The 12,081-nt window shown below is 42.9% G+C and overlaps 1 protein-coding gene across 1 annotated transcript in view; it reads left to right on the top strand.

The window, feature by feature from the left end:
• LOC120053207 (potassium voltage-gated channel subfamily G member 4-like) overlaps positions 1-9,790 on the top strand; it is a 29,545-nt gene extending 19,755 nt beyond the window's left edge. The window contains exon 2 of the mRNA XM_039000363.1: positions 8,927-9,790. Within this exon, the coding sequence (XP_038856291.1) occupies positions 8,927-9,790 (864 nt within the window). The remainder of the gene's footprint in view (positions 1-8,926) is intronic.
• The last annotated feature ends 2,291 nt before the right edge of the window (positions 9,791-12,081 follow it).

The following is a 12,081-nucleotide window of genomic DNA, read 5'->3' as shown; positions in this document are numbered from 1 at the left end:
TTTCCAGCTCCTCTCAAAAATGTGTCCTTTGCTGTGCCGGAGGCCCAGAGGCAGCTGGAGAGTGGGGTAGTTATAGGGATGATCCAGCATGATGATGAGCCTGGCAGCCTGGCAGCTCACTGCTGATATGAGAAGGAATGTAAAGAGAGACAGGGAGAAAGAATGAGAGAGAGATATAGTTAGGCAGGAAAGGAAGAGATAAAGTCACAGAGGCAGGAAGATGGAGGCTAGTGAAAGACAGTAGAGGCAAAAGCCAAGTTAGAGACCTTCTTCTAAGACGGATCAGCAGCCCCTGGTTTGTGATCTATCCTCTGTGCTGCCGGCCCTTTTTACTTTTCACTTATTTATATTGCAGTCTAACTTCAATAAGAGGAGCTTCCTCTTGTTCCTCAGTGTCTCTCTGCATAGAGACGCACACAGAAATATATGCACGAACGCACCCGCACACACACAGCTCTTTGACAATCTATCCACATAATGAACTCACAATCACATACTGTATGTGTAACAGTATTGCTTCCGTCCCTCTCCTCGCCCCTACCTGGGCTCGAACCAGGGACCCTCTGCACACAGCGCGCACCCCGCAAACTAGCTAGCCATTTCACATCGGTTACACTCACCCCCCTTTTGACCTCCTCCTTTTCCGCAGCAACCAGTGATCCGGGTCAACAGCATCAATCTAACAGTACAGCTTCCGTCCCTCTCCTCGCCCCTACCTGGGCTCAAACCAGGGACCCTCTGCACACGTCAAGAACTGATACCCACGAAGCATCGTTACCCATCGCGCCACAAAAGCCACGGCCCTTGCAAAGCAAGGGGAACACAACTACTTCAAGGTCTCAGAGCGTGTGACGTCACCGATTGAAACGCTATTAGCGCACACCCCGTAAACTAGCTAGCCATTTCACATCGGTTACATATGTACGCAGCCATAGACACATACAGTTATAATAGCAGACAAAACAAAATTTTGCTCCTGCCCTATATACTGTACATAGACTTGGAATCACTGGCCACTTTAACAATGGAACAATAGCCACTTTAATAATGTTCATATAATGTGTACATACTGGTTTACTCATCTAATATGTATATACTGTATTCTATTCTACTGTATTTTAGTCAATGCCACTCCGACATGGCTCAATCTAATATTTATATATTTCTTAATTCTAATATTTTACTTTTAGATTAGTGTTAATTGTTGTGAAATGCTAGATACTACTGCACTGTTGGAGCTAGGAACACAAGCATTTCGCTACAACTGGAATAACATCTGCTAAATATGTGTGTGACCAATTCAATTTCATTTGATTTGATGGTAATGGAGTTCATCCGGATCCATATCCTTGTTAGAGCTGCAGCACGTCTGAAGTACCTGAAGACAAGTGACAGAGCGAGAGAGAAGGACAAAATCATACAGTAAATCTGCTACATGGGCAATCACAAGATCAATACCACAAAAGGAGTTTTTACTCTTACAGTACTTAAGCTTCTCTTTCCCAGGGTAATGAGTCTGTGGGAGTCTTAACTGTGAAATGGACACTTGACTGTTTTTAGAGCTCTATTGTTATTGCCTCTTGTGTGAAGAGTTGGTCCTTCACAGAGAAATGTGCATAGTTTCACACAATGCTATACACACTAATCTCAGCACCTAGAACTGAATCAGCTAAGGGACGTACAAGAGACTATAAACACTAGGGGCTTTATTCAATCTGAACTTCAGCGATACAGATTGAATAGAGCCCTAAAGCAGTGCCGTCAGAAAGTATTCTCACCCCTTGACTTTTTCCACATTGTTGTGTTACCAAGTCAATAAAAATTTATTTAAATTTAAAAAAATTGTCAACGATCTAAGTGGAAGATCAATTCTACAAATAAATAAAAAACGAATGAAAAATAAAACACTAATATATCTTAATAAGATAAGTATTGAACCGCCTGAGTCAATACTGTACATTTTAGAATCACCTTTGGCAGTGATTACAGCTGTGAGTCTTTCTGAGTAAGTCTCTAAAAGCTGTGCACACCTGGATTGTACAATATTTGCACATTATTCTTTAAAACATTATTCCATCTCTGTCAAGTTAGTTGATTGATCATTGCTAGACAGCCATTTTCAAGTCTTGCAGTAGATTTTCAAGCTGTAACTAGACCACCCAGGAACAATCAATGTCATCTTAGTAAGCAACTCCAGTGTATATTTGTCCTTGTGTTTTGGGTTATTTTCCTGCTGAAAGGTGAATTTGTCTCCCAGTGTCTGTTGGAAGTTTTCCTCTAGGATTTTGCCTATGCTTGGCTATTCTGTTTCTTTTTATCCTGACTAGGGCAAGGACCATGCTTGAAAATATGTGGTACTCAGTGATGTGTACTCAGTGATGCCCCAAACATAACGCTTTGTATTCAGGACGAAAAGTTTTTGCCACATTTTTTGCAGTATTACTTTAGTGCCTTATTGCAAGCAGGATGCATATTTTGGAATATTTTATTAGTATTGTGGAGTAACTACAATGTTGTTGATGCATCGTCAGTTATCTCCTATCACAGACATGAAACTCTGTAACTGTTTTAAAATCACCATTGGGTTCGTGGTGAAATCCCTGAGCGGTTTCCTTTCTCTCCGGCAACTGAGATAGAAAGGGTGCATGTATCTTTGTAGTGACTGGGTGTATTGATACATTTATTTTATTTTATTTAACTTTTATTTAGGTCAGTTGAAAACATATTATTATTTACAATGACAGCCTACATGATCCAAAGTGTAATTAATAACACTAATAACTGCAACATGCTCAAAGGGATATTCAATGTCTGCTTTTGCGAACCACTTGGCTACTTTGCAAACCATTCTTTGCAAACCACACAGTCCATGTAACTTATTTTGTGACTGGTTAAGCACATTTTTACTCCTGAACTTTTTTAGGCTTGCGATAACAAATGGGTTGAATACTTATTGACCCAAGACATTTCAACTTGTACTTTTTTATTAATTTGTAAACATTTCTAAAAAATATAATTCCACTTTGACATTATTGGGTATTGTGTGTAGATCAGTGATACAATCTCAATTTAATCCATTTAAAATAAATCCTGTAATACAACAACATTTTGGAAAAGGTCAAGGCGTGTGAATACTTTCTGAAGGCACTGTAGATATAAGCTGTGAAGGCATGATAGGAGAGGTGGTGTCTGAGCAGAACCGTGTCTGTATATGCTTGGGCTACATGCTATGTTTAAGGAAGAGTCCACCAAGCAGAGGAGAGAACATCTCAGTTGATTATCCTATTTTATTCTCCTCACTCTATACCGTAGACTCTATAGCCATGTAAACAAAGGATTTAAATCATCATCTTTCTTTTGCTTAACGGGATACCTCAGGATTTTGGCAATGAAGACCTGTATCCACTTCCTCAGAGTTAACTTGTGGATACCATTTTAATGTCTCTGCGTGCAGTTTGAAGGAAGTTGCTAACTAGCTTTAGCGCAATTGCTAGTTAGCTTTAGCGCAATGACTGGATGTCTATGGTAACTGCTAGCATGCTAGTTGATTCCATAGACTTCCAGTCATTGCGCTAACGCAATTTATCATTGGCACTCAAAACGACCTCTAACTTCCTTCATACTTGATGCAGAGACATACAAATTGTATCCATGAGTTCATCTGACTTTGGGGAAGTAGATAAAGGGCTTCATTACCAATATCCCGAAGTATCCCTTCATTAATGGCTTAAAAACATGCATTGTACATGGTCAGAATTCTCTCCCTCTCTCTTACCGTCAGATGTTTCAAAAGTGGTTTTCCTGAATGGCAGCTGATTGGAATTATTCAGCTTAATAATTGTTTAGGTTTTGAACCAAAGCCTTGCAAATGAGTAGACAAATTTCACTCTAGTAAATGGGGTTCAATTGAGTGATAACTCCACTGCTATTCTGTTAGAAGCATCTCTGAGAAGGTTGCTAACCCTTTCTGAGGGTGGGTAAGTAAGCTGTTGTACATGGCAGGCATATTATTCAGTTGCAGCTGTTGGTTGTACAGTATGTTACTCTCATTTACTATTTTCAATTATTCTATTCCGTCACGCTACTTGTCACATTCTGACTTTGGAATTTTTCAATATTGATCATGATGATGTGTTGTTTTCCAGTCAGACTTTGGCAGCAGCCGGGTTGAATTGACTGATGCTGTTGAAATGAAATGTCATTGACATTTGGTACAGAACAAGTCAGTAAGATAAGGTCAGAGGGAGTGCATTAGCTGTGAGAAATGAACCATTATGCAGATGAGTGGGAGAGTGGCACTCTGCCTTAATGTGCTCAATGTCCCAGAGTGCAAGGCAGATTTACCTCTCAGCTCAGGTCAGCTCTCTAAATGGATAGAAGTAGAGGTCATCAGATCCTCAAAAAGTTCTACAGCTGCACCATTGAGAGCATCTTGACTGGCTGCATCACTGCTTGGTATGGCAACTGCTACAGAGGGTAATGTATACGGCCCGGTAAATCACTGGGGCCGAGCTACTGTACCTGCCACCCAGGACTTCTATACCAGTGGGTCAGAGGAAGGCCCTAGAAATTGTCAAAGACTCCAGCCACCCAGGTCATGGACTGTTCTCTTTTCTACCGCATGGCAAGTGGTACCGATGCACCATGTCTGGTACCAAAAGTACCCCCCAAGCCATAAGACTGCTAAATAGTTCACCAAATAGCTACAGAGACTATCTGCATTGACCCCCCGTTGCACTAACTCTTTTGACTCATCACAAACGCTGTTGCCTCACTTTACCCCTACCTATACCTTATCACTTTACCCCTACCTATATGTACATATCTACCTCAATTACCTCATACCCCTGCAAATCGACTTGCTACTGGTACCCTGTGTACTGTATATAGCCAAGTTATCGTTACTCATTGTGTATTTATTCTTACTTATGGAAGAGACCATAAGTAAGCATTTCACTGTTAGTCTTCACCTGTTGTTAGCAAAACTGACAAATAAAATGTGATTTGATTTGACATTATAAGGTAGACAAGTTCCAGAGGGTTAAGAAATGGGCAAGAGATGGACTGAATAAGGGAAAGGAAGAGTAAAGGTTAAAGTTCCATTAGTGAAGAAATATTCCCAGATCCCTGTACTAGAGGAAATATTCCCAGATCCCTGTACTGGAGGAAATATTCCCAGATCCCTGTACTAGAGGAAATATTCCCAGATCCCTGTACTAGAGGAAATATTCCCAGATCTCTGTAGTGTAGAAATGATTCCCAGATCCCTGTAGTGTAGGAAATATTCCCAGATCCCTGTACTGGAGGAAATATTCCCAGATCCCTGTACTAGAGGAAATATTCCCAGATCCCTGTACTGGAGGAAATATTCCCAGATCTCTGTACTAGAGGAAATATTCCCAGATCCCTGTACTAGAGGAAATATTCCCAGATCTCTGTAGTGTAGAAAATATTCCCAGATCCCTGTAGTGTAGGAAATATTCCCAGATCCCTGTACTGGAGGAAATATTCCCAGATCCCTGTACTGGAGGAAATATTACCAGATTCCTGTACTAGAGGAAATATTCCCAGATCCCTGTACTAGAGGAAATATTCCCAGATCCCTGTACTAGAGGAAATATTCCCAGATCTCTGGAGTGTAGAAAATATTCCCAGATCCCTGTAGTGTAGGAAATATTCCCAGATCCCTGTACTAGAGGAAATATTCCCAGATCTCTGTAGTGTAGGAAATATTCCCAGATCCCTGTACTGGAGGAAAGATTCCCCAGATCCCTGTACTGGAGGAAAGATTCCCCAGATCCATGTAGTATAGGAAAAATTCCCAGATCCCTGTAGTGTAGGAAATATTCCCAGATCCCTGTAGTGGAGGAAAGATTCCCAGATCGCTGTAGTGTAGGAAATATTCCCAGATCCCTGTAGTGTAGGAAATATTCCCAGATCCCTGTAGTGGAGGAAAGATTCCCAGATCGCTGTAGTGGAGGAAAGATTCCCAGGTCCCTGTAGTGGAGGAAATATTCCCAGATCCCTGTAGTGGAGGAAAGATTCCCAGGTCCCTGTAGTGGAGGAAAGATTCCCAGGTCCCTGTAGTGGAGGAAAGATTCCTAGGTCCCTGTAGTGTATGAAATATTCCCATATCTCTGTAGTGGAGGAAAGGTAAAGTCCTACAGAGAGAAGGACAAATCTCCCCTCCAGTGGCCAGATGCATGATAGCCTGTGAGAGCTGGAGGGACAGTGACTAACCTCTCTACACAGAGGCCAATAACCCTACAGCAGGCCATGGGTTAGAGCAGCCCTGACTCTACCACCACTGCCCTGAAAAGGAAGGCAGGAGACACACACAGGAAGATAACACTGACTTTACACTTGACTTTACACCATTCCAGTCACTCCCAGTAGGCCTTGGAGCATGCATGCCTTTTAATTGTATTCTCCATTGGCCCGTAGAGGGGGTACACACACTTGACAGGGGATTAATGGCAAACACACATACAAAAGAAACGCATCATGAATTGGAAACATGCAAATATACAATATGACCTATTTAGCTCCGTATCACAACGTGATTGAAATTTAAAGGCAATGTTCCCGTGTTAGCGGAGACTGCATTTACTGCAAACGCTGCATATGTCAGCTCAATCGGAAATTACCTTTAAATTTATATTGCACAATCTGTAACGCTTCAGCGTGGGCGGCAGGTAGCCTAGTGGTTAGAGAGTTGGGCCAGTAACCGAAAGGTTGCTAGATTGAATCCCCGAGCTGACAAGGTAAAAATCTGTCATTATGCCCCTGAACAAGGCAGTTAACCCACTGTTCCTAGGCCGTCATTGTAAATAAGAATTTGTTCTTAACTGACTTGCCTAGTTAAATAAAGGTTAAATGAAAAATAAATAAATAAAAACATTGAATAGAGCCCCTAGACCCCCGCTCTGAGACAGAGAGAGAGAGAAACTATACATACCTCGCCCTAAACATCAGCGCCACAGGTAACTTCCACAAAGCTGTGAACGATCTGAGAGACAAGGCAAGAAAGGCCTATGCCATCAAAAGGAACATAAAATTCAACATACCAATTAGGATCTGGCAAAGAATACTTGAATCAGTTATAGAACCCATTTCCCTTAATGATTGTGAGGTCTGGGGTCCGCTCACCTACCAAGAATTTACAAAATTGGACAAACACCAAATTGAGACTCTGCAGGAAGAATTCAGCAAAATTCGTGTACAATGTAAAACACCAAATAATGCATGCAGAGCAGAATTAGGCCGATACCCGCTAATGATCAAATCCAGAGCCGTTAAATTCTACAACCACCTAAAAGGAAGTGATTCCCAAACCTTCCATAACAAAGCCATTACCTAGAGAGAGATGAACCTGTAGAAGAGTCCCCTAAGCAAGCTGATCCTGGGGCTCTGTTCACAAACACAAACAGACCCCACAGAGCCCCAGGACAGCAACACAATTAGACACAACCAATTTATGAGAAAACAAAAGGATAATTACTTCACACATTGTAAAACATTTACAAAAAAACAGAGCAAACTAGAATATTATTTGGCCCTAAACAGAGAGTACACAGAGGCAGAATACTTGATTAGATACACATATTTCCCTCAGATTACACAGACCCACAAAGAATTCGAAAACAAACCCAATTTTGATAAACTCCCATATCTATTGGGTGAAATACCAAAGTGTGCCATCACAGCAGCAAGATTTGTGACCTGTTGCCACAAGAAAATCGCAACCAGTGAAGAACAAACACCATTGTAAATACAACCCATATTTATGTTTATTTATTTTCCCTAATGTACTTTAACTATTTGCACATAATATGACATTTGAAATTTCTTTATTCTTTTGGAACTTTTGTGAGTGTAATGTTTACTGTAATTGTTTTTGTTTATTTCACTTTTGTTTATTATCTATTAAACTTGCTTTGGCAATGTAAACATATGTTTCCCACTCCAACAAAACCCCCTTAAATTGAAATTGATTTGAGAGAGAGAGAGAAATTAGGGCGAGAGATGTGTGAGAAGGAGAGAAAGTGGGGGAGGAAGGTGATAAATGAGAGGGTGTTTGTGTGAGGGATGAGACAGGGAAAGTGTGTGTGTGTGTGTGTGTGTGTGTGTGTGTGTGTGTGTGTGTGTGTGTGTGTGTGTGTGTGTGTGTGTGTGTGTGTGTGTGTGTGTGTGTGTGTGTGTGTGTGTGTGTGTGTGTGTGTGGGATGGTGGGAGAAAGAGGAGTAGGGAGAGAGGAAGAGGAATGGAAGCCAGCCAGGGAGTGAGTAAGGGATGAGAGCAGGGGCTGATGGGTGAGAGGAACAGAGGAGTGTGTGTGTGTGTGTGTGTGTGTGTGTGTGTGTGTGTGTGTGTGTGTGTGTGTGTGTGCGTGCGTGCGTGCGTGCGTGCGTGCGTGCGTGCGTGCGTGCGTGCGTGCGTGCGTGCGTGCGTGCGTGCGTGCGTGCGTGCGTGCGTGCGCGTGTGTGCGTGTGTGTGCGTGCGCCTGCGTCTGTGATCTGCGTAGCTGGCTGGGGATAGTATTTTTACTGGCCTATGAGTGTTTAATTACCTGCCCCTCTCAAGGCAGTTAAAGGGAATTCTGGCCTGTTTGTCTTTTGTGTTCGTGTTCAGAGTGTGTCGAATTAATCTTTGATCCTGCCTAATGAATTGATTGCTTCCCACTTATCTATCAGTGTAGCATGTAGAGTAGGTGTAAGCTGATATATTAATTACTAGATGGTTATCTAACCCACTGATATCTGTCCCTCCCCTTGTGTGTCCTTCTCTCTTTCTTCCACTTGACCGCTGTCTACCTACTCCTCTCTCTGTTTTTCCGATTCTCCCTCTCTGTCCCCTTTCCTCTCTCTCACCCCCCCCCCCCCCCCCCCCCCCAAATTCTCTCTTTCTCTCTCTCTCTGTGTCACAGGGTGAGTGTTCTCAGAAGTGTCGCAATATGTTCATTGTGGAGACAGTGTGTGTGGCCTGGTTCTCCCTGGAGTGGATCCTGCGCTTCATCCAGGCTCGCAGCAAGCTGGAATTCATCCGTGGGCCCCTCAACGTCATTGACGCCATGGCCATCTTGCCCTACTACGTGTCCCTGGTGGTGGATGAGGATGACCCGGCCATGGACCATGAGAAGGCTGGAGGGACCAGCTACCTGGACAAGCTAGGCCTGGTGCTGCGGATCCTTAGGGCTCTAAGGATCCTGTATGTGATGAGGCTGGCCCGTCACTCTCTGGGCCTGCAGACCCTGGGCCTAACGGTGAGGAGGAGCACCAGAGAGTTTGGCCTGCTGCTGCTCTTCCTGTGTGTGGCCGTCACCCTCTTCTCCCCGCTGGTCCACCTGGCTGAGAGTGAGCTGACCGGAGTCGAGGACTTCAGCAGTATCCCTGCCTCCTATTGGTGGGCCATCATCTCCATGACGACGGTGGGCTACGGAGACATGGTGCCACGTAGCATCCCGGGCCAGGTGGTGGCGCTGAGCAGCATTCTGAGTGGCATCCTCATCATGGCCTTCCCTGCCACCTCCATCTTCCACATGTTCTCTAAGAGCTACCAGGATCTCAAGCGGGAGCATGACCGCCTGTTTAAGGAGGAGTGTGCGGCGGCAGCGGCTTTAGCGGCAGCCAGCGGGGAGGGCCAGGAGGGGAGCGAGGACTTCCCGCCCCCAGGGCTGCGCCACATGTGTCCAGACACGGAGAGCACTTGCTCTCTGGAGTCCTTGCTGGAGAATGGTGTTGAGGCTAACCAGCGTAGCCACAGCCCCAGGTTGCCAGCAGGAGCCTTTTAGACAGTCAAACAGGCCTCACCTGTCCCGGCCCACACACTGGGGACAGGGAGGCCTCAGCAGGCTCACTCATCATAGACTTAATAGATGATGCAGTAAAATATCCAATCCAAAGTCATTTTTTCTCTCCATTGCTGTCTTTCTCTCTCCGAAAATATTGCGTAGTTCACTCACCACATACTTGTTTTCATTTTAGTTTCAATCTCTGTCTGAGATCAGAAGGTCCAGAAGGACAAATGGAAGCCGTAGCCACCTGTCTACCCTAGACATCTGTACTGAGCTCAAGTGATTTTATTTTTGAGAGGCTTTAAAAGCTGTACTTAAAAGACCTCAGATATCATACTGGATGGTTCAGACTCTCCCGTGCTGGATAAATCCTCTCTCTTTAGCTGCAACAAATGCAAAGATACACACAGACTACCCTGGATTTGGCTGCTTGAGTGTTTGGAGTCACGGAGATGGAGTTATTTGCCACCACACGCTTCGACAAGCAGTGATCATAGAGCTTTTATAATCTGCTTGAGAAAGAGAGCCATGTGTGTAGAATGAACTTTGTAAGGCTCTAAATAAAAACACAAGTGATCTCAACTACGCAGTTGTCGTTGTTTCTTGTCTTTCTGGGAAGATATATGGGTGATTCTACAGAAGTGGTACAAATTGCAGTTCCACCCCCAAAAAAACTATAAAACATAATAATTAAGTATCCAAACATAGGCCATTTACTTATATTAGAAATGTTCTAATTAAATCCAAGGCAATAAGAAACATATTGTTAATTTATACACCAATTTCTATTGAGTTGTGGCCCTCCCAAACCCTAACTCATATACTTCATGTTTGAATATAAAGCAATTAATGATTTTGTGATTGTTTTAACAATATTATTTCATTAGAACATCTTCAGTTGTTATTATTACGCTGAAACATAGTTATCTAACTAGTCATCTTGTTTATTTTTAAACATCAATCTCCAAAAAATGCTGTCCCACCTTTTGATGTCACTACCGAAAGACACACATTAAAAGAATGAATGTGTCTTAAGCCACACCCCTACAAATATCACCAGGTGATGGGATTGCACCCCTCTACAACATGTTTGTCTGCAAACATTTTGGAGAAAATGATTGATCAAGTTGGTAAATCTTCATGTATTTTTAAGAAGTGTCACTGCCAAGGTTATTGTGGTTGTGTTTTTATATTTGACATTTTATTTCTATTCGTTTTAAGATTTTTATTTGAAATTCAGTTTAGTAATCAGTTTTCAGATCTGATTTACAAATTTTTATTTAGTTTGTTTTATAAAAAAATGTATATTTCATTTTTATATTATTTAGTTTAAGTTTTAGTGTATGTGTGGGAGGCTAGAAGCCATATGTGTTGTATAGTTTTGGTGATGTCACTTCTTGCCACTGTGGGGCAGTAATGCTTAAGGTGATGGGTCAGGTTGTAGGTTACGTTATGTTTAAATGTAGACTCATTGAGATGACGTAGACGCACCAAGTAAACAGTAGTAGTGGGTCAATTTCCTCAACAACCAGGAGTGTTGAAGCGCAAGGCTAAACCTCTCCGCTGTTTTGGTCTCGTAGCTACCACATTGTAGCAGAGTACTCTGTGTGAGAGCAAAGTCTTACATCACGCTCATCTCAATGGGGGTGTTCCTCTGCTCAGACGTTGCTGACACCTGCCAGTTCTTACAACACCTGGATAGGTATTTTACGTAACAGCTAACCCCATCATGGTCATGTTCCCCTACTCAGACTTTATATGCATCAACCAATGGTTGCATGCCCGGTCATTGACTATGCAGTCGGGCACCAGACTGCTATGCCATATGATGTGGTAGCTGATACAAATAATCATTTTCTAGGCGTTGTAAGATCTGTCATGCATCAGCAACGTCTGAGCAGAGTAACACGACCTACATGTTATAGCAGTCTGGTACCCGACAGCACAGTTGATGACGTGGTATACAACCATTTGTTAAAGCATGCAACGTCTGAGCAGGGGAACGTGGGCGCTTTCCACTGCTTAGAAGTTGCATGCATCAACCAATGGTTGTGTGCCACGTCATCGATTGTGTCATCAACTGACAGATTGCTACAACATATGATGTGGTTAGCTCATAGATAAAATACCTATCCAGGCGTTGTAAATCTGTCAACGTCTAAGAAGTGGAACACGAACAATATCTGTTGTGCTTCTCATGGCAACGTCATCTCTCTGAGTCTACCTTTAAATTAAAGTCAATCTCAATGTGACCTGCCAGAATCAGAAGCTTGAAAACCCTCTAATAT

This window comes from Salvelinus namaycush, chromosome 9 (genome assembly GCF_016432855.1).
Source record: "Salvelinus namaycush isolate Seneca chromosome 9, SaNama_1.0, whole genome shotgun sequence".
NCBI classification, from domain to species: domain Eukaryota; kingdom Metazoa; phylum Chordata; class Actinopteri; order Salmoniformes; family Salmonidae; genus Salvelinus; species Salvelinus namaycush.
This window is presented reverse-complemented; position numbering and strand designations above follow the sequence as displayed.